General features: G+C 43.2%; 1 protein-coding gene across 2 annotated transcripts; it reads right to left on the bottom strand.

The window, feature by feature from the left end:
• Positions 1-16,087: 16,087 nt before the first annotated feature.
• On the bottom strand, positions 16,088-18,890 carry LOC116678418 (C-type lectin BpLec). 2 transcript variants are annotated; one of them, XM_032508347.1, is made up of 6 exons: positions 18,782-18,890; positions 18,420-18,528; positions 17,978-18,120; positions 17,432-17,566; positions 16,592-16,712; positions 16,088-16,251 (listed from the first exon to the last, which is right to left on the bottom strand). In XM_032508347.1, exons 2-6 carry the CDS (start codon positions 18,487-18,489, stop codon positions 16,175-16,177), a joined length of 546 nt encoding a protein of 181 aa, XP_032364238.1. In that variant the 5' UTR covers positions 18,490-18,528; positions 18,782-18,890; the 3' UTR covers positions 16,088-16,174. The 2 variants fall into 2 exon arrangements, with proteins under 2 accessions (XP_032364238.1, XP_032364239.1); XM_032508348.1 differs by having other exon boundaries at positions 17,978-18,108; positions 18,782-18,837.
• Between the last annotated feature and the right edge of the window lie 4,329 nt (positions 18,891-23,219).

The following is a 23,219-nucleotide window of genomic DNA, read 5'->3' as shown; positions in this document are numbered from 1 at the left end:
TTCATTGTTTTATTTCAACATATTTTTTAATTATTAACAGTGTAGCTCTGGAAAAAAAGACTTTTAGTTACATACTGTACATATTTTAGGTGGTGCACATGAACCTTGTAATAACAGGGGAAAAGCCTGCATTTATTATTAGAATATAATTCAATTATAATTAGAAATGCAGAACCCGAAATTCAAAATGCAAAACCCTGCAGTGGCACCAAGGAAGGAAAGAGGGATGGAACAGAGTTAGGAAACAAAGAAGGATTGGAGGAAGACAACATGCACTTTACCCCCAAAGTTAACAGTGAAGGTGTCCCAAGCCGTCCCCCGTCTCCCTCCACGCTGTCCATGAATCAGCTGATGGGACGGGAATATTTCACACTTAAAGAATCCCATTTCCCGAGTTCATTCCCTTCTCCGAGCAGCAGACGGGCGTCTGACTGGCGGCGTGATGGAGGAGAGGTGACAGCGAGAATATTAACGAGGAGACAAACACAAACTGTTTTTATTTTTCAGTTTTTGAGTTTAGTCATTTAACACAACCCTCGTGTTGTGTCCCCGTCAAATTTGAAAATCAACACTTTTGACGACACTTTTTATCAATGTTTTAAACGTTTTCTTATGTTTTAGTCTCTTTTTTCAATGTTTGGCACTTTTTTTGACGTTTTCAACACTACGTAACACTAACTTACTAACTTTAGTTTTACAGTTATTTTTGGAATTTATGGGCAATAAACCTCATTTATAGGAAATTATACCTAATGTTTACCTTCAAACCGCCTCAGACACTAGAAAACAGATGAGACTTTGTGTTGGGGACAAAAGCTCTTCGTCTGAAGTGTGTTCCTCTCTAAAAACACGACTTCTCTGCTGTCTTTAAATAAAAAAGACAGCCACATAGGTAGTTTTCTCTCGGTGCGATCAATCATTCAATCGTTCCATCAGTCTACTGTCGGCCTTCCTCCCCAAATACAGTCTGTCTCCTGGGAAACAAATGAGTCAATACCACAAGAAGCTGAGGGCGTCTGAGGGCAAAGAAAGGAGAGAGAGAGGGAGAGAGAGAGAGGGGGAGAGAGGGGGAGAGGAGAGAGAGGGGGGAGAGAGAGAGAGAGAGAGAGAGAGGAAGAGAGAGAGAGAGAGAGAGGGAGAGAGAGGGGGAGAGAGAGAGAGAGAGAGAGAGAGAGAGGGGGTCCGCAGCAAAGTGATGAAACACTTTCACTTCAACTTTCCTCAAAGTCAGAGGAGATGAAACCTGTCGTCAGACGTGGATCCAACAGACCCGGCGCCCTCCTTCAGAGAGATTATCATCCAATCACAACCCGGCGCCCTCCTTCAGAGAGATTATCATCCAATCACAACCCAGCGCGGCCATCAGAGAATAAGATGGCCGCCGCCGCCGCCACCAGCCGTCAGCTGCTACACAGGAATCCAGATCTGAGTCCTCTGGTGTCGGGGATGCCATGACGACTCCTGTACAGACGCCAGATCAGATCCAGATCAGATCCAGATCAGATCCAGATCAGATCCAGATCAGATTCGGCTGCAGACTGATACCAGATAGGATCCAGATCAGATCCGGCTGCAGACTGATACCAGATCAGATCCAGATCAGATCCGGCTGCAGACTGACCAGATTATTTATTTATTTATGTTTCTACTCTGATATTTATGTACTTTGTGCAACTGTAACACAGAATTTCCCTTCGCGGATCAATAAAGGATTTCTGATTCCTGATTTCTGATTTCTGAGATCAGATCAGCTGACAGGAAACACCTGCTTGGATCTCAGCTGAGTTGGTTTTGCATTTCAAAGAGATCTGCCGGCTGTCCGTGTTTGGAGGTCTCTCCGGTCCAACTGGGACCAGAGACCAGACCACGCTGCATATACAGATCTAAAGGGTCTAATTACCTTTTCACATGTTCTCCTTCTCCTAGGAAGTAGGATAATAATCTGAACCCATAAAGGTCTGATTGATTGATTGATTGATTAATTGATTAATTGATTAATTCATTCAAAAGCTGATTCACAAAGAAAAATCAAGCATAAACCTCTTAAAGGGAAAGCTCTGTAACTGGTGCGTGTTGTAGTATTTCTTCCTGTCAGCAGCATGTTGACTGGGGGTGGGGGGGGGGGGGGGTTGGCTCCTGAAACACAAGACTTTCAAGCTGGGGACAGAGTTCATGTTATGTAATCTTGATCTCTATGAATATGCAAGTCCTATCAATTGAACCCCCCCCCCCCTTCCCCCCGACCTGAATCGGGGCAGGTGACACGGAGCAGCTGCAGCCACGAGGACGAGCTTCAACTGAGCGGAAACGCAAGTCAATGGGGCAAGTTTTAGAGCCTTTGTGCCTCTTAACAGACACACAATGCAATTAATATGTCTGGACAACGTTAACAATTAATATGTCTGGACAACGTTAACAATTAATATGTCTGGACAACGTTAACAATTAATACGTCTGGACAACGTTAACAATTAATATGTCTGGACAACGTTAACAATTAATACGTCTGGACAACGTTAACAATTAATATGTCTGGACAACGTTAACGATTAATATGTCTGGACAACGTTAACAATTAATATGTCTGGACAACGTTAACAATTAATATGTCTGGACAACGTTAACGATTAATATGTCTGGACAACGTTAACGATTAATATGTCTGGACAACGTTAACGATTAATATGTCTGGACAACGTTAACGATTAATATGTCTGGACAACGTTAACAATTAATATGTCTGGACAACGTTAACAATTAATATGTCTGGACAACGTTAACGATTAATATGTCATTACAACATGAACAGAGCCCTTACGTAAATAAACACACGTGACTGTAAAAAACCTCACGACAGATCGGAAACAGGATCAGTTCATCAAGTTGTGTGGCACAAATAGACGTCTACTTTCACACCAAAAACACATTGTGTGTGTGTGCGTGTGTGTGTGTGTGCGTGTGTGTGTGTTTGTGTGTGTGTGTGTGTGTGTGTGTGTGTGTGTGTGTGTGTGTGTGTTAACATGCAGTTAACAGCCAGAAACACAGACATGATGTCTGTCACCTTAAACATGGCGCTCCTTCACTATTTTTTCTGCAGGTGATAATTTGAAACACAGGCCGGTCTACTTTCTGTACACCCCCCCACCCCCCCCCCCCCTACACACACACACAATCAAACACACACACACACACACCTATTCATCTCAGAAAGAAAAACACATCTTTGCGCCATATGCTGCTCCCTGGTGGGTTCACAAGGAGAAAAAAAATAATCATACGCAGAAGAACTTCTTTCATTTCTTTTGGGTTTTAGAGTCCTTAGGGACACACACACACACACACACACACACACACACACACGATCTAACGGTGGGTCTCTACAGTAGCGGTTGGTGGACGTACTACATCGTGACGTCATCTCGCAGCCGGTAAATGACCCCCGCCCCCCCCCCCCCGGTGGGGTTTTATACGACTTTGTGAGAAGAATGTCTCCCGACAGCTCCGAGTTTACAAGTTGAGACACACTGTGGAGTGTGTGCAGGTTTTTATTTTACCTTGACGCAGTTGAAGATACTCCAACAAATAGCATCACAATGTGCAGAAATACCAACCGAGACACCAGCAAAACATTTCCTATCTGACTGTTTTGCCTCAGAATTTCACTATTGCTGCATTATTTGATGGCAACGTCATATTGCGATTGGGATTGACAATACTGCGATTGGGATATGATGGCATCAGGAGTCTACTTGCTTGATCATCAAGGATCAAGGAAAATGCCCAAAACACTAACGTTTTAAAAAGTGTATTTCTGAACTTAAAAATAGAAAGATCAATGAGCATTAATGTAATCACATGAACGGAAAAAGCATGAACAAAAATGGAAATGTGTGCAATTAACCTTGGAAACGATTTAGTGGACGTCACACTTACCTTTGTCTACTATATTCACAGTCCTATGGTCCCACAGCTCTATTGTCCCACAGCCCTATGGTCCCACAGTCCTCTGGTCCCACAGCCCTATGGTCCCACAGTCCTCTGGTCCCACAGCTATGGTCCCACAGTTTTCTGGTCCCACAGCCCTATGGTCCCACAGCCCTATGGTCCCACAGTCCTATGGTCCCACAGCTCTATGGTCCCACAGCCCTATGGTCCCACAGTCCTCTGGTCCCACAGTCATATGGTCCCACAGCCCTATGGTCCCACAGTCCTCTGGTCCCACAGCCCAATGGTCCCACAGCCCTAATGGTCCCACAGTCCTATGGTCCCACAGTCCTCTGGTCCCACAGTCCTATGGTCCCACAGCCCTATGGTCCCACAGTCCTCTAGTCCCACAGCCCAATGGTCCCACAGTTCTATGGTCCCACAGTTCTATGGTCCCACAGTCCTCTGGTCCCACAGCCCTATGGTCCCACAGTCCTATGGTCCCACAGCCCAATGGTCCCACAGCCCAATGGTCCCACAGTCCAATGGTCCCACAGTCCTATGGTCCCACAGCCCTATGGTCCCACAGCTCTATTGTCCCACAGCCCTATGGTCCCACAGTCCTCTGGTCCCACAGCCCTATGGTCCCACAGTCCTCTGGTCCCACAGCTATGGTCCCACAGTTTTCTGGTCCCACAGCCCTATGGTCCCACAGCCCTATGGTCCCACAGTCCTATGGTCCCACAGCTCTATGGTCCCACAGCCCTATGGTCCCACAGTCCTATGGTCCCACAGCCCAATGGTCCCACAGTCCAATGGTCCCACAGCCCTGTGGTCCCACAGTACAATGGTCCCACAGCCCTGTGGTCCCACAGTACAATGGTCCCACAGCCCTATGGTCCCACAGCCCTATGGTCCCACAGCCCAATGGTCCCACAGCCCTATGGTCCCACAGTCCTATGGTCCCACAGTCCTATGGTCCCACAGCCCTATGGTCCCACAGCCCAATGGTCCCACATCCCTATGGTCCCACAGCCCAATGGTCCCAGAGTCCAATGGTCCCACATCCCTATGGTCCCACAGCCCAATGGTCCCAGAGTCCAATGGTCCCACAGCCCTATGGTCCCACAGCCCTATGGTCCCATAATGGCGGAAATAAAAATGGAGGGGGGAAAACATTAATATTGAGCGGTTATTTATAACTAAACAGGTGAAATAATTTCAGAGTAAGTGGAAAAACATCTTCATTGGAACTTCTACTGAAACATCCTCTCTAACACGGGCAGGAAATGCAAATGAATGCAGTGTGTCTTATTAAAATGCATCTAGTTAAAAAGAAGGGAAATATTCAGTGAGTGCTAATGCGCGGCATTATAATTTTAAAGCTCCCCTTTGTAGTTTGCGTTTCATCAGAGCCGGGTGTGATGAAATGATTGTGACACTGTATTAGTGAGTCATGTGGAGGTGGGGGGGGCATGTCTCATTACAGGAAGCTCACTGACTTGCGGTGCACCAATGGAACTAACAACACACTGCATGACAAGAGATTTTTGACACACACACACACACACACACACATTCTCACTCCCATCTTATAAAATACTGATGCTTGGTCAGGTGCCTTTGTCGTTGTTAAAACACGCTTGGTCGTCTCCTTTAGCGTCATAATTCAATTCAATTTAATTTTATTTATAGTATCAATTCATAACAAGAGTTATCTCAAGACACTTTCCAGATAGACCAGGTCTAGACCACACTCCAGAATTTACAAGGACCCAACAGTTCTAGTAGTTTCCTCCAGAGCAGCAACAGGGCACAGTGGAGAGGAAGAACTTCCTTTTAGGCAGAAACCTCAGACAGACCCAGACCCAGACCCAGACCCAGGCTCTTGGTAGGCGGTGTCTGACGGGCCGGTTGGGGTTAGTGGAAATAACAAAAATAGAAAAAATTGTAGTTTGTAGCAGTTCATTGTAGTAGTTCATGGCATAACAGGGCACTGTGCGGCATTACAAGGCACAGCAGGACGTAGCAGGACGTAGCAGGACGTTGCAGGACGTTGCAGGACGTAGCAGGACGTAGCAGGACGTTGCAGGACGTAGCAGGACGTAGCAGGACGTAGCAGGGCGTTGCAGGACGTAGCAGGACGTAGCACGTAGCACGTAGCAGGACGTAGCAGGACGTAGCAGGGCGTAGCAGGACGTAGCAGGACGTAGCAGGACGTAGCAGGACGTAGCAGGGCGTAGCAGGGCACTGCAATGTAGCAGGATGTAACATGGCATCACAGAACGTGGAGCGGGACCATGGCGACAGCTGCTACCCAGATTTCCTGATCCGAGGGAACATGCTGGGGAAAAAGAACATAAGGACTCCGGGGAATGACTCCCCAGAGCTAGGTTAGTAACTAGGTTAGTAACTAGGTTAGTAACTAGGTTAGTAACAAGCATTTCTGGGACAGGGATGCACATAAATAGAAAGATGGAAAGATAGAGGAGAGAGGAGCTCAGTCCCCAGCTGTCTAAAACTATTACAGCAAAACTAGAAGAGACAGGGTAAAGAGAGGAGCCTGGTCGGGCTAGAACTCTCCCCAACCGGATCGGGCTGTATTATAACACGCTTGGTCATCTCCTTTAGCGTTATATAACAAGCGTTGTCTCACCAGAAACCCCACAAAATAATCGCTATTCGACCAAAACAGTGTCAAAACAGTACTGAGACTTCAACATTAAAACTGGAACACATGTACACGCTCCACAAGCAAAAAAACAAGAACAAAATCCACAATACCAGACAGGACCACCTGGGCACGGGTGACACTGGATGCAGGCACACGGCGGAGACCATGGACAGGATAGGCCTACTGCAGGTAAAAACACACAGCCACTAAACACATCACTGAGTTATGTTACATCAAATGAAAGTGCTGACAGTCCTGACTCAAACACTGAGATAGAGAAATGCAGCTTTAAGTTTTGTAGCACAGCACAACAAATTTAAGGCATAAAGATATTGGGTCGTATGTCAACAGTTCTTAACAGGGCCTATTCATTTTATAACTCTACGGTAGGATAACTAATAGAGGTACGACCTCTTTCTGGTTTTCCAATAAGAAAGCTTTACACGCCTATTTTTTGACATTTTTTGAATTTTTTGACATCTTTTCACACTTTATTTGACATTTTAATTTGACAACAGGAGGGTTAAAGGAAAGGTCGTGGGGGGGGCTTACGGTTCCCTGAAACGCAGGAGTAACGGGACGGTTAAGAACACGCGTGGGACACCACCCCCGCTCTCTCCTGGGTGAAAGTCCTGCGTTTGACCCATCCACCCCCCCAACCCCCCCCCCCCCCCCAACCAACCTGCCTACGAGGAATTTCAGTTGATGTAAAGTTCATCACATCCCGATTCAGACGCTGATCGTCTTAGATAAGACGAGAAATACTCACAGTGCAGGACACAGTCCCCAGACTCAATAATTCATGCTAACAGAGGGGCGCTGAATTATTGAAGTGAGCTGTTAGTGCGATGATGACTCGCACGCTGTTATTCTGAGAGCATGAAGCTTTGTTTCCTCAGATAACTGAGAAAACTTCTGCTCTATACTCCGCTGATCTGTGCAGGAAAGAGGCTGTGGTGTGTGTGTGTGTGTGTGTGTGTGTGTGTTTTGTCAGCTGGAAATGTATTTCTTCTTCTCTCTAGCTGTCCAAATCTTACATCTTTCTAACCCTAACTGATGAGGTAATGGCGGGGTGCTCTTGCATTGCCAGTTCTATCTCCACAGCGCTGTGGAGTGAGCTCTGGGTACAACACAGATGCATTCTGGGATAGGAGAAAAATGCTCTGGGTTGTTTGCATTTCTTCAAACCAATGACAGTCGTCTCGGGCAGCGCTGAGCTCGCGACGGGAACTCTGCAGAATAGTCTCAGGAAGAAACCGCACAGCCAATAATAACTGAAGATAACTGTTGACACCATACAGCAACATGAGCTGTTTACCCTTTATCATAGGGACAGAGGGTGGACGTGAAAGGGGGAGAGAGATGGGGGGGGACGCACTGCAAAGGGCTGCAGGTCGGATTCAAACCTACGGACCTTGTGACAAATAGGAAAAAAATAGTAATGATTTCTCCTCCTCGTTTACATTGACAAGGGTCAAGTCACAATGAAAAACATTAAATAAAAATTGAAAAGTTGAATCTTAAAATGTCAAATCGCGATTTCCAAATTCAAGATTCAAAAGATAAAATTGAAAATTGTAAAGTGCAAAGATTGGGGGGGGGGGAAACCCTTCAGAGAAAAACAACCCGGCTCGGTGTATCTGGTGTAGGCGGGGCCAGAGGCGAGCTGCACCAATCACATCGGGGTATCGGGTATAGGGGGGCCAGAGGCCAGCTCCAAAGTTAAAAAACTCAAACGGGACATGAACCCCAGTCTCCTGAGGGAAAGTCCTGGGTTTGTTTGACCCATCCACCCCCCCCCCACCCAAAAAACAAACAGACTGCCTCCTTACGCAGAGCATTGGGGCTCTTAAACTTCGTCATCCTACTTCCTCCTGTAATAATTACAGTAACATACAGTATAATGTAAATATAAGTTGTAATTGCTGCTTGCTGACTGTTGTGGGTGTTTGTCGGGGGGGGGGGGGGGGGGGGGAGGACACTCTCCTTCTGTACCAAAATGTGTTAATTGTACTATTTGTTAAGCTATGCTTCCAGGTTTCAGATTGTCAGGAGGCACTGACCACTTTATTTCTCATTGTGTCTGCAGCAGTCCCACTGATCAGGTTTGGATTCATGGAGAATATCAGGTATTAACCCTTGTGTTGTTTTCCCGTCAAAATTGAAAATCAACACTTTTTCTAATGTTTTTGTCCCTTTTTTCAACACTTTGTTTTCAACGTTTGTCACTTTATTTTGATGTAAATGTGCACTATGCATTTATATATCTTTTCTAGTCTTAAGAACTACTCAAAGTGCTCTTACATCATTAAGGAAACATTCACCGTCACACACATTCATACACTGTGGCCGAGGCTGCCGGTACAAGGAGACACTTCGACACGGGACTGCAGGGACAGGGATCGAACCCCCAACCTTCCAACCGGCAGGCAACCGCTCTACCACTGAGCCACAGCCGCCCTCTATGTTGATGTGTTCACCGTGAGGGCGAAGGACCAGGAGTTTGGAGCGGGTGCACGGTATCGCTCCGTTGAAATGAGTCAAGCGCTCCGGAGGCTCTTCACCGCAGGCTAACCAACGCTGCCAACTGACTCTAAATAATCTTCATATTCAGCTCTTTTGTTTCATCTGAACTCATTAAGGTGATGAAATCTGGAGCAATGTGCTCCTCTATATTTTTTTTTTTTTAAATGTTCCTGGCACTGTGAAGCTTTTGGAAAAAGGAAATTAGTGGTAAAAAAAAAAGCTGATGATGAAAAGGTGGAGACACAGCTGGCAGGTTTCACTAAGCCGAGTCCAACTGAAACCAATGTAAAGGGAAAATCACATTTAAGCATGATTTCATATATCCTTCTATAATATGCATTATTATTATTATTATTCAAATAATTATTCACAATGTTTTTCAGGTTGTATGACTTTTAAAATCCCATCCCTGTGTGTCCTCCCTGATGGAGAGACTCTGTCTCTCAGGACAATACCAGGGAGTCTGCAGGAGACATTTGTTGAGTGTTTATCAAAGCAAGTCCAGGACCAAAGCAGGTCCAGGGTCAGGACCAAAGCAGGTCCAGGGTCAGGACCATAGCAGGTCCAGGGTCAGGACCAAAGCAGGTCCAGGGTCAGGACACGATTGGACAGAAGTTAACCCTCTGAGCCCGAGACACTCGCCCACGATTCATAGTTTAATAACTTTTGAACCATACGAGCGATTTACTCACTTTTGGTTTCGTTTGAATCCTGACGTTTTCAGCTTTACGGCGGTCTTTTCCGGGTCTTTCTAGCCTCTACAGGGGGTTTTCTATCCAGCCTGGAACTTCAGCCTCTTTGGGCTTTAAATCCATACTGTTATATCCAAGATTGGTCCACTTTATGTCCATAATTCATCGCGTTTTGGCTCATTTCTGCCGCTGGCTCGCTCATCCGTCTCTCTCTCTGTCTGTCCTGTCTATTTTTCAGGAAGTACATGCCCATATATGGGAGATAAAGGCACCCCTCTTGTATGGAAGGCCAGAGGGGACAAAAATGCCTATATACTCTATGGAAGGCCAAATGATGCACTATTTAGACACATATTTGCTTGTGTAACATTGGTGTGGGTGTAATATCAATAAATATGACATTATTATGTTATTATTGGCATAAGTAAATGTCATGAGAGCAAAACGTCTGGACTTTTTTGGAAAAAATGCATGTATTTTGTCAACTGTATAAGTTATAATGATTATTTCTTCAGTGTGTGACTCCCAAGACATATGAGAAGTGTTTTAGAGGTTTTACTTATATGTCTGTGATATCAATACATATCTGGAAGATTCATTTATTTATTTATTTATTTATTTATCTTTAAGGCCCTACAACCATTTTGAACATGCAAGTGACCTCACTGCAACCCAAATATTCCAATAACCCAGTTTGTCCTAAAAACATGATGTTCATATCTTGACTGTGGACAACAGGGTTGATGTTTTACAAGTTATTATAAAATAAATCCAGACGGACATTAAACTGTAAAAATGGCCTCAGGGCCCCCGGGGTTAAGTTTCCATCCACTAATTATCAACTCATCAGAAGTTGGGTAAAAGAACTTCTGTAAATGAATCCGGTGAAAGTGTGTCTCCACCCGACGGCTTTACAGCCGATAAAAACCTGGTGATGAGGTCACATGACGCTGTTGTAGGGTCAGACTGGTGTGTCGGACTGGTTTGAGACATTTTAAGGTGTTTCCATTCATTTCAGACATTCAACATTCAAACAAACCTTTGCGAACAGAGTTTTTCTAGACAAAAGGGATCGAGTCACCTACCAACAAATGACCGACATGTTGAAATAAGCAATAAGTTGTAATAGAGCTCATGTTCCGGCTGATAGCAACGTCGATGTCGAGTTACAATAAGAAAACAACGCTATCAACACATCGCTATGACGATGCAGGTCCAACATGAAGACAACATGGGGACAACATGAGGACAACATGAGGACAACATGAAGACAACATGGGGACAACATGGGGACAACATGAAGACAACATGAAGACAACATGAGGACAACATGAGGACAACATGGGGACAACATGAGGACAACATGAAGACAACATGGGGACAACATGAGGACAACATGAGGACAACATGAGGACAACATGAGGACAACATGGGGACAACATGAAGACAACATGGGGACAACATGAGGACAACATGAGGACAACATGAAGACAACATGGGGACAACATGAGGACAACATGAGGGCAACATGAGGACAACATGAGGACAACATGAGGACAACATGAAGACAACATGAAGACAACATGAGGACAACATGGGGACAACATGAAGACAACATGGGGACAACATGAGGACAACATGAGGACAACATGAGGAAAACATGAGGACAACATGAAGACAACATGAGGACAACATGAGGACAACATGAGGACAACATGAGGACAACATGAAGACAACATGAGGACAACATGAGGACAACATGAGGACAACATGAGGGTTAAAGTAGTGACTTCTCTGTGTGTTGTGGTGTTGGAGCGCCATCTTGTGTCTTCCTGGGTGTGGACAGACACCACCAGCACCATCCGACTGTGCTTCATCAGACTGAGATCTACTAGAAACAGAAACAGCTGTACACACCTTGTCTTTCAGACTCTAATCTTTGCTTTTTGTTTTTTAATATCTCTATCGAGGTGTGCAAATTAACGACTTTGAAACTGATGAAAAATGTAGTACGCATATGTTTGTATATGTTACTAGAGTCCCAAAGTTATTTATGTCATTTAAAGATGATTTTTTGGGGCATTTAAGCTGACTGAGCCTCTATTTATAGGGTAAAGTGTGCCATGCTAAGCCAGGTTAGAAGGAGTATGTAGAAGAGCTGCATGCAGAGGCCTTAAAGGCTTTTAAAAAAATCAGCTGAGTCAGGCAAAAGCAGGCGTGGCCCCCTGTTTGGAAATAAGAAATGCAGTAATGCTAGATTTAAATATACACTTCGCCATATTAAAACACTATGAGACATCTCTCTCTCCCTCTAGTATAGATGTGTGCGTGGTCCTGATGACATTATCGCAGTGTGGCAGAAACAATATTATGAACTTCAATTTTCAATTCAATTTTACTGAACTGTTGAACTGTGTAAAAAGTCATGTTTTAGTGGATAATGAAGAGTCAGATGATCATGGCGTTGTCACTGCTGCTGAAGTCCATAAATATTGCGGGTCCAGGGTCAGGTTCAAAGCAGGTCCAGGGTAGGGACCAAATCAGGTCCAGGGTCAGGACCATAGCAGGTCCAGGGTCAGGACCATAGCAGGTCCAGGGTCAGGACCATAGCAGGTCCAGGGTCATGACAAACGCAGGTCCAGGGTCAGGACAAAATCAGGTCCAGGGTCAGGACCATAGCAGGTCCAGGGTCAGGACCATAGCAGGTCCAGGGTCAAGACCATAGCAGGTCCAGGGTCAAGACCATAGCAGGTCCAGGGTCAAGACCATAGCAGGTCCAGGGTCAAGACCATAGCAGGTCCAGGGTCAGGACCATAGCAGGTCCAGGGTCAAGACCATAGCAGGTCCAGGGTCAAGACCATAGCAGGTCCAGGGTCAGGACCATAGCAGGTCCAGGGTCAAGACCATAGCAGGTCCAGGGTCAGGACCATAAAACTTCCTTTTAGGCAGAAACCTCGGTCAGACCCAAGGGTGATTCAGAGCTGCTGAGGACAAACACAGGTTCAACATGTCCATCTCTGCACACACTTCAGGGTGAGGAGGAGACCTAGAGTAAACTAATTTCCTAATGAGAGGCAACCGAAAGATCAACAGTTTACTCTAATATGTCGTGGGAAACAAGGTGCTGCTGAGTGTCTTTATGCAGGTTTGACCGTCCAACTGCCAACAATCATTTATAAAAAGTTCTCCCAGTGTCAGTAAAGTGAACCTCCAGGTCATCCTGGCAGCAGCACATGGGAGCAGCTTAGGACAAATGAGTTCTAGAGAAGACTTTGCAACAGACCTTTTTCCCAGACTCAGACAGGTCATGTCTGAACCACCATCGGTGGTATTCTCACATGAGGCCAAATGGCCAAATATTGGCCTTGGATCAGAGACTTCAACAACCTTAACGTAACCTTACGTTACCTTAACCTTACGTTATTGCTTAAGTAGGCAATAACGTAAGCCCTGTGTATAAACTTTGAGATGGCAATATTTAAAATGCATTTGGTGGCAAAAAATTTCAATTATTTTCTACTTATTTTGTATTTATTTCAAGTAATGTGTGCTTTGATTTCAATTAAACCACAAATAGTAAATCTCTAAGAGATAAGATATGCATTCTTTCATTAGAAAAAAATATCCTACCTTTAATAGTTGAGAAAATGTACAGTTCAAACCTGTCAGCCCACAAATAACCGTTGGTAGTTGGAAGCAGGTAATTGGTGACAGAGTGGAAAGTTAATCTGATGATAATTAGTACAGCACCACCATGTGGCCAATTGGGTTCATATGTCTTTCGACGCACATGCCCAAAAAAAGCTTCCATGTGGATGTATTTAAAAATTTGGCGTTTCTGTCAATTTAAAGGAGAGAGCATGATGTCTTCAATTCCTAGATCTAGAAAAGTTTACCACTACTAAACTGAACTAACAACATGATCACTGTCACTAGATAGAAAGAAAACGCTGACTTTCACTCGGTGTTATTCACTGACAGTAACAAAAAAACTGTTATTATTGTATGCACTGCTGCGCTGGCAGTGCTGCATTGCTAAATGACAGTTTAACTCAACAGGAGAATTCCCCAATTCTTCATTTGCCCTCGCACGTCTTGCAAGTTCTAAATTACAGGGCTGCTGGCCTTTCCACCTATTCCTCATCCAAGTCGGTCGCCATAGTTCTAGTACTAGGCCGAGGCTATTCTACCCAATGTTACGTCATCACTTGAGCTGAAAAAAATAGAGGTAAAAAAACAGTGAATACTAAAAATTACCAAAAAAAGGGCCTTTAACACTATTTGGAGGCCTTTAAAAAAATGATATACATATCTTAAGTGAGTTCAGTTTTTCTGTTCAGTCTTGGTAACAAACACGGTTTTGTAAGTCATACTTTCTCTGTAGAAGTTTCATTGTTCATACTAAAATTCTCAACATCAATTGATAATTGTTTCAGTAAGTTTGAGGTAAATGCACTTACCGTGTGGTACTGTATGGGAGGTAGAAAATGGCGCTGACTCGTCTCCTCTGTCTCCAACCGGAGAAGGGAAATGCATGGGCGGAGCTTAATTACGTCTCTGCAGAGTCGATTAACACCATAGACTGTATTTAACGGTCTATGGTTAACACTGACCGGATCAACTCTGTCAAATAACTCTAACACTGAACACCATTTAAATCAAAATGTGTTAAAATGACACTCTGGGAGTGTAAATCAACTCAGAAAAGTTTAACCCTGAAATTTCAACACTCCAATTTTTGCTGTGCAGGACAGCAGGCTCTCCCATCCAACGAGGGGAGACATCCAAGAGAGCTGCGGCGGGGAAGCATCTTCACCCGCATGTTGGAGGGGGGGGGGAGAGAGAGAGAACGAGACCGCTCCCCGCACCGAGGCCAGCGCACACCCATCCAGGAAAGTCGCCGCATCTTGACCTGAGCGCCAGCTCTGCAGCCCCTTCTCCTCGGTCTCTTCTTGGGATTTCCAGGCCCCCTGGTCGTAAACAGAAGCCGGGGGGCCGACGAGCAGGGGGTGAAAAAGTTTGTAACTTTCCCAACTATCAAAGAGTCCTTCCATTGACTTTCTGATGTCCAACAACGAGCGTCGATCATATGTCCGAGCAGCAGAGACACAATCGTTTGACGTCAGGGCTGATGTGATGACAAAACATACCAGTACAAACACTGAAAATTGAGACATATGCAACGCAGCAGTGGCCATCTTGTAAAGCGTGTGAAGGTTAGTGTTTGTCTGTTGGCTGTGTTCCCTGAATCCCCCTCTGCAAAGAATTTCTGATTCTGATTTCAGATGTTGACACAGTCCTTTATTTATTTAAAATACATTTTTCATTCACAAAGACAATTGGTGTCCTTAAAGGTTGGATTTCCTATTTTTTTTTTTAATTAAGGCATTAAGATCAATTTCCTAAAGATGTTTTTTTAATCCTCTTTTTAAGCATGGGGGTGTACACTTATGCGGCGGCCATTGTATGTACAGGGTGAATTCACGGCCGGACTGAAGGCAGCGGAACAGTTTTGAAATATTTACCTGTGTCTGTAAGTGACACTTAAACCTTGAACATTATGTTTGTATCGTTCTCCTCAAAGATGGTTGCCAGTAACCTTTTTCAAAAGAAAAAGGTCCAATTTTCATTGTGACTGTGAGATGGTAAAACACTGAAAAACTGACGTTACTTGTTCACTGTTGATTTGTTTTACAGTAAAACAGTAATGTCAGTTCAATTCTTTACCTATTGTCACTGCAGTGAAATTAGACATTTTATTTTGAAAGGTTACTAGCGGTTATAGGCAACCATCTTCAGAGAACAACACAATCTGTTTTAGTGCCAAAAAATAGTGTAATGACACTAGAATATACTAATAATATAATATATATATAATATAATATGTAATATGAAAAAAAACGTGTAGTATTTAAGTGACCAAATAGTATTGGAGTAAAAATTTTTGAATAGTGTTGAAATGAAGTGACAAAAGTGTGAAGGGTTAAACTGTTCCAAGAGCACAAATTACTTTATCAAAACATGTTTCAATCACTCTGTATCAACACAAAATACACAGGTTTATTAAACATGAATAACTTGTGTTAATTTAACTCAATTGTTTAATCTGCTGCCAAAGCAAAACATCTGTGTGCAACCAATGTCCACTATTGAATTAAGTTAATCCAACATGTTCTTTTTTTCAGTGTTGGCTAGTAATTCCCTGACATCCCTAGAACATGAGGACAGATGGATCAGTGACAAACAGGAAAAGAAACAGGAACCATCAACATGTTTTCTGATGCTGAATATTTATTGCAGTAAATGTAAAAGCTTGCAGTGGTTACCATTGAACCTGACTGAGCCAACTGCTGATATCCTAGTCATCTTTGATAATAACTTCACACACGTAGGGCTTCTTCTCCTTACAGTATGCATCGTTCCAGAGTCCCCAGTCTGAAAGAAACATGTTAATCAGAGTCAGTAGGAAGCACATCCTGTATAGGGTTTGTTGGTCTTCATGGTCTGGAGAAGTTCTAAATGTTCCCAACTCTCAATCACACGAAGAAATGGATTAATCATATTCTCTGAGTAGAACAGATCGTATGCAGTTAAAGATGAGGGTCCTGTTCTTCCTTCATACCCCTCTACTTTGACCTGTTTGTTGTGCTGCTTTAATAACTACACTCCTTCATCATAGCATCTCTTATCTTGTCTGAGGTAAAATCTATCAATAAAAAATTAATCAATTTCTTATAACCTACTACCTCTCCTCCTAAACCATGTGTTTACTTACCCCAATAGTTCATCTCAACGCAGTCCTCTCTGAACAAAAAGTTGTCAGGCTGGCCACGAGCCCACTTGGTATAACGAACAAAATTGTCATCCGTCCAAGCCCACTTTTTCGTTCTTCCAACCTAAAAAGACCAACAGAAAACAAATGATTGCCTGAGGTTGACTATTTGTTCAAACGGCCAATTATCATCAGATTAACGTTCCACTCTGTCACCAATTACCTGCTTCCAACTACCAACGGTTATTTGTTGGCTGACAGGTTTGAACTGTACATTTTCTATTACTATTAAAGGTAGGATACTATTAAAGGTAGGATATTTTTTCAAATGAAAGTATGCAAATCTTATCTCTCTGATTTTACATTTATTAAAGGGAAGACAGAGACGTAATATTAAGTTTAATTGAAATCAAAGCACACATTACTTGAAGTAAAGACACAAAAAAAGAAAATAACTTTTACAACCAAATGCATTTTAAATATTGCTTATACATATATAAGTTTATACACAGGGCTTTCAACCGGGGGAGCCGTGTTTGTGTCCAGGAGAAGTTAAGACTTTCATCCTGGAAACAGGTGTTTATGACCTCACGCAGATCTGGACCTGGTTCAGAATCTTATTTTTTCAGCTAGACAACACAACTGTCATGTGACTAATCTTTATGTGATGGGCCAGCAGCCACCATAACTTTGTAGTATATTAAATGAATTGTGCATAAGTTTTAGCAATATCATACAAACTTGTTCATTAGAATGCATTGAACTAAGACTTATGAAGTCTTATTGAACTAAGACTTGTGAAGAATGTTTGTGAAGACACCTTCACAAAAATGTACTGCTTACCAGCTTAGTGTAGACTCCAATCCAGTAGTGAGCTTTTCCGGTGGTGGCTCTGTACATGGCACATTGGACTTGATTATTTTCCTCTACATTGTCGATCGATACCAGATGGCCCTTTGGGAATTTTCTACAGGCCATCTGAAATGAACACAAATCAGGAGAATTAGTCTCCACGGATAATTCATCCTTTTTCATGTTAATTCACTTATTTGATTTATTCTTGTTCAACTCAGAAAATCCCTAACCTCTGCTCAGAGGAGACAGAAAACACATTTTCGGCTTTTCTCTCACTCCAAAAAATTCTTTCACCTTTCATTATTTTCTTTGCCCAAAACATCAAATGTATTTGTTATTGTTCTTTAAATTTTGAATACTGGGTTAGATGACCCTCCATAGCTGTACCTCAGTAATCAGAATATACTTATATAAAATACTATTAAACTTCACAAGTCACAAAAAAGAAAGTCATCTTTTGCTGAACTTGAAAGACTGTCTGAACATGATGAGGTCACATTTACTGTCTGTAGTCAGGTGTGTGTGTTTTATCACCTCTGCCTCAGAATGACCCAAATGCGGATTATTAAAGAACGCCTTCACGCAGAGGTTTTTTCCGTACTGGGCCCAGCCTTCACCGACGTTCTTCCTACACGGTGTGAACGGATATTCGGTCTTACACATTTCTGCAGGACCCCCTGTATCACAGAAAGAAGACGTTTTGTCAATTATTTGTTTCTTTAGTATTTTTTAAAAGATTATTTTATTCATTATTTTATTTGCTGCCTTTAATTGACAGGACAGCTAAGCTAGAAAAGAGAGAGAGAGAGAGGGAAGAAAGGCAGGAAATGGTCTCAGGTTGTACTCGAGCACTGGACTCTGTGTCGAGGCATAAGCCTCTCAGTATGTCCACCTTCTCTACCCACTGAACCAACCCAGCCACGTCTTGTTCCCGTTGTCTGTGTAGACTGATTATTTAGTTGCTGTGTGTTCTTACCGGCTGCAGAGTCCGACATGGACATCAGCACCACCAGAAGAAGGATGGCAGTAACCACAACAGGACGCATGGTTCAGGCTCTCACAGCACTCTGCAACTGGAATATAATCTAATGACACACATAGGAACAATTATACATACAACCCGTTCTCAATCCAAAGATGATGGTGTTATATGACCTTTACCATCATAAAACAAGAACTTGGTCGGGTAGTTGATTCAAAGTGCAGGTGTTTTTTAGTTATTATGCCTGATGAAGATCTCAGAGCAGCTCAAAGTGTTGAGATCTTTAAACTGAAATTTGAAACCTTTAAATGTCCTTTTCTGTTCTGTTGAAACACAGAGAGACAAACGGGACTCACCTCAGGTGAAGTAGTGGAGTAGTCTCGTTCCTTGTTCCTCGTCCGTCTGGATGTCAGTCTGATCTCTGCCTCAGTTAAATATCCACCCCTAATGCCCTGAAGACATGTGATTTAACTGATCAAACACAAAACCAAGTGTCAAAAACATAAAAAACTTAAGTCAACACAAGTCAATAAGCCGCGAGTCAAGGTTGGGCTTTATGGTGAGACCAAACATGGGTGGTTTGTTTTTCTTTAAATAAAAAAAATGTAACTGAAGTCAAAAAGGTGAAAGTCATGAGAGAAATGCAAATGTGAGATATGTCCCCTGAATGAAGTTGTAGTGAATCTGCTGATGGTCTGGATTGCGTGATACATCTGGGATTTTAGAACATACATCATGCCAGTCGAGATTGATACCCAGAGCCTCTCAATAGGAAGAGCAGAGCAGCCAGATATCTCTAAGAACTGATAAAGCCTGGACACCATACCACAGTTTAGGCTGCCCAGCAAATAACTTGAATAGGATGGATGGACAAAGCTCTCTGCCAAGGGATCAGTTATCGGCCTCCCCCCATTTAGGAGTGCTGGGTTTTTTAATAAAGGGGAACAAATTAGCCAGTTACAAGCTGTTACTGTTGCAAGTCTTAAAAAGATGAGAGATAGGAGTCATTCCCCGGAGTCCTTATGTTCTTTTTTCCCCAGCATGTTCCCTTGGATCAGAGAGGCTCCAAAATCAGGGTAGCAGCTGTTGCCATGGTCCCGCTACACGTTCTGTGATGCCATGTTCAACTGCTACACTGCAGTGCCCTGCTACGTCCTGCTACGTCCTGCTACGTCCTGCTACGTCCTGCTACGTCCTGTTACGTCCTGCTACGTCCTGCTACGTCCTGCTACGTCCTGCTACGTCCTGCTGTGCCTTGTAATGCCGCACAGCGTCCTGCTATGCCATGAACTACTACAAAGAACTGCTACAAACAACTAATTTTTTCTATTTTTGTTATTGCCACTCTTCATTCTAACCCCAACCGTCAGACACCGCCTACCAAGAGCCTGGGTCTGACCGAGGTTTCTGCCTAAAAGGAAGTTTTTCCTCGCCACTGTCGCACTGTTGCTTGCTCTGGAGGAAACTACTAGAACTGTTGGGTCCTTGTAAATTTGTGTGGTCTAGACCTGCTCTATCTGTATAGTGTCTTGAGATAGCTCTTGTTATGAATTGATACTATAAATAAAATTGAATTGAATTGAATAGATAATGTTTTCAACGCATAGCTGGCACAAAAATTATGTTTGAAATTGGAAACTCAGAGGCCACAATCCTCTTTTCTTCTCTGTAGATATTTTCATTTGCAGCCGTTTACCTTTCCAGATAGATTTAGATAAAGCTGATTGTAATTTACGTCAAAAGTCAGGAGGAGGGAAGAGAGCTCAGCATAGAGCTCACACATTCATTCGAAAAAAAGACCAAAACATCGTCCGCAAACACAACAAATTCTCGTAAGATATGGACGTTTGGTCAGGTGCCTTTGTCGTTGTTGAAGCTAAAAGTCTTCTTTGTCAAAATGGACAAATTAACATTTTCAAGAACCTTAACCAAGTGTAGTTTTGCTAAAATGTAATGTTTTTTGGATGGTTACAGTAAAAAAACTTTTTAACTGAGTTGTAATTTTTAGGTTCACAATTGAAAAGCCCGTTTGCTGCCTTTTTAAAACTATCCAGTTATAATAGTTTCACTCAGGGAAAGTCAGGTCAGAAAACTATTTATTAATTATTCCTTAATTCTTCCCAGGATAATTCAGAGCTGCTAAAAGCAAGCACAAGTTCAAAGTGTCCTCTGTTTGCTGTACAAGCACTTCAGGGTGAGGACACCTTGTACCTATGATGAACTTTTAATATTGGGGTTTGTTAGTAAGATCAACACTCTCTCTAAATAACCCCGAGGCAACGACCCTTCAAAGATGCTGCAGGAGAAACGTAGTGGGCCCTGTTACGACCCTAGGGTATGCCTAGGGGAAGCTAGGAAGTAACATGTACTCCTGCAGCATCTTTTAGGGGTCGTTGCCTCTGGGTTATTTAGAGAGAGTGTTGATCTTACTGTCGAACCCTAAACCTAAAAGTTCATTATAGATACAAGTTGTCCTCACCCTGAAGTGCTTGTACAACAAACAGAGGACACTTTCAACTTGTGCTTGCTTTTAGCAGCTCTGAATTATCCTGGGAAGAATTAAGGAATAATTAATAAACAGTTTTCTTACTTTACTTTATGTCCTCACATCTGCTGAAGAAGTCAGCTATCTCATGTATTTTGTTGTGTCCTGCCTTTAGTTCTTAAAACTTTTGTGGAGAGGACATGTCAAGCTCTGCAATCGCCGCTTTAGACCTCTCTGTCAGCTCTGTCACTCCAGCATGTGCACATGCTTCTCCCAATTTCATGCCGTGGTTGTATCCCCTCAACACCTTCTTGTATCAGTTGATGATCTCCATTGGGCTTCTGACTGCAAAAGTAGACAACAGTTCATAAAGATAAACCCGTCAATCATTTGACTACTTAAAATAAGTATACAGCATAAATAGTCTGTCCGAGTTTCTGCTCAGAGACCATTTGACTGTGATTGAGTGGAATGAATGGTTGTGTAAAAAACTCCATAATGGTCCACCAGGACGCCTGCTCCACGATATTGCTAAGCAATATAAATAGAAATAAATTATGTCACGTTCCTGGAGTTTGGGATGTTAATCCCTTTGTGTCTTTCTTATTGTTATTGTGGTCTCTAAAGTACCCTTACCCCAGTATTTAGAATATTGTATTTTTCATTCTGAGTTTTTGTGCTAACTTTGTTTTAGTAATCCCTTTGTTCTTGTCTCCCCGTGTTCATCTGCGGTACATTGCTGCATGACAATTACTTTCTTCACAAATTGGTTCAGTTTACCGATCAGACTAAATTATCAGTGCACAAATAATTTTGTGTACCATTAATAAAGCTTTAAGTGTACCAAATGAAGTATCTTGATGCTTTGAAAACTTATTTATAATTAACTAATTATTTTAAACACTCACCAGTTGCAACTTTTTAACAGACATTCCAAACTACGTTTCTCCTGCAGCATCTTCTAAGCGTTGTTGCCTCAGGGTTATTTAGAGAGAGTGTTGATCTTACTAACAAACCCTAATCCTAAAAGTTCCTTATAGATACAGGTGTCCTCACCCTGAAGTGCTTGTACATTATCTATTCAATTCAATTCAATTTTATTTATAGTATCAATTCATAACAAGAGTTATCTCAAGACACTATACAGATAGAGCAGGTCTAGACCACACAAATTTACAAGGACCCAACAGTTCTAGTAGTTTCCTCCAGAGCAAGCAACAGTGCGACAGTGGCGAGGAAAAACTTCCTTTTGGGCAGAAACCTCGGTCAGACCCAGACCCAGACCCCAGACCCAGGCTCTTGGTAGGCGGTGTCTGACGGGCCGGTTGGGGTTAGAATGAAGAGTGGCAATAACAAAAATAGAAAAAATTAATAGTTTGTAGCAGTTCTTTGTAGTTCATGGCATAGCAGGACGCTGTGCGGCATTACAAGGCACAGCAGGACGTAGCAGGACGTAGCAGGACGTAGCAGGACGTAGCAGGACGTAGCAGGACACAGCAGGGCGTAGCAGGACGTAGCAGGGCGTAGCCGGACGTAGCAGGACGTAGCAGGACGTAGCAGGACGTAGCAGGACACAGCAGGGCGTAGCAGGACGTAGCAGGGCGTAGCAGGACGTAGCAGGGTGTAGCAGGACGTAGCAGGGTGTAGCAGGACGTAGCAGGACGTAGCAGGACGTAGCAGGACGTAGCAGGGCGTAGCAGGGCACTGCAGTGTAGCAGATGAACATGGCATCACAGAACATGGAGTGGGACCATGGCAACAGCTGCTACCCTGATTTTGGAGCCTCTCTGATCCAAGGGAACATGCTGGGGAAAAAAGAACATAAGGACTCCGGGGAATGACTCCTATCTCTCATCTTATTAAGACTTGCAACAGTAACAGCTTGTAACTGGCTAATTTGTTCCCCTTTATTAAAAAACCCAGCACTCCTAAATGGGGGGAGGCCGATAACTGCCTCACAATACGGAAAAAAGGGCTTTTCATTGTCTAAAAGACATTCTAAGCGACGATCGTTTATTGCCTTTTTCTGACTTGGAGAACACATTCAATCTACCACGTTCCTCTTACTTCTTTTACCTTCAATTAAGATCGGCACTCAGGCGTAAGGTGTCCCTTGGCTGAGGCCTTTGCCCATCCATCCTATCCAAGTTATTTGCTGGGCAGCCTAAACTGTGGTATGGTGTCCAGGCTTTATCAGTTCTTAGAGATATCTGGCTGCTCTGCTCTTCCTATTGAGAGGCTCTGGGTATCAATCTCGACTGGCATGATGTATGTTCTAAAATCCCAGATGTATCACGCAATCCAGACCA

This window comes from Etheostoma spectabile, unplaced genomic scaffold (genome assembly GCF_008692095.1).
Source record: "Etheostoma spectabile isolate EspeVRDwgs_2016 unplaced genomic scaffold, UIUC_Espe_1.0 scaffold00007331, whole genome shotgun sequence".
NCBI classification, from domain to species: Eukaryota; Metazoa; Chordata; class Actinopteri; order Perciformes; family Percidae; genus Etheostoma; species Etheostoma spectabile.
This window is presented reverse-complemented; position numbering and strand designations above follow the sequence as displayed.

Bases quoted from the DNA above. Each gene is read 5' to 3' on its own strand.
- LOC116678418 (XM_032508347.1), bottom strand. From the start codon at position 18,489: ATGCGTCCTGTTGTGGTTACTGCCATCCTTCTTCTGGTGGTGCTGATG. The intron at 17,567-17,977 runs GTGATAAAACAC...TGTTCATTTCAG, and splicing joins TGGGTCATTCTGAGGCAGAG to ATGGCCTGTAGAAAATTCCC. The intron at 16,713-17,431 runs GTAAGCAGTACA...TGGTCTTTTTAG, and splicing joins TTGGAGTCTACACTAAGCTG to GTTGGAAGAACGAAAAAGTG.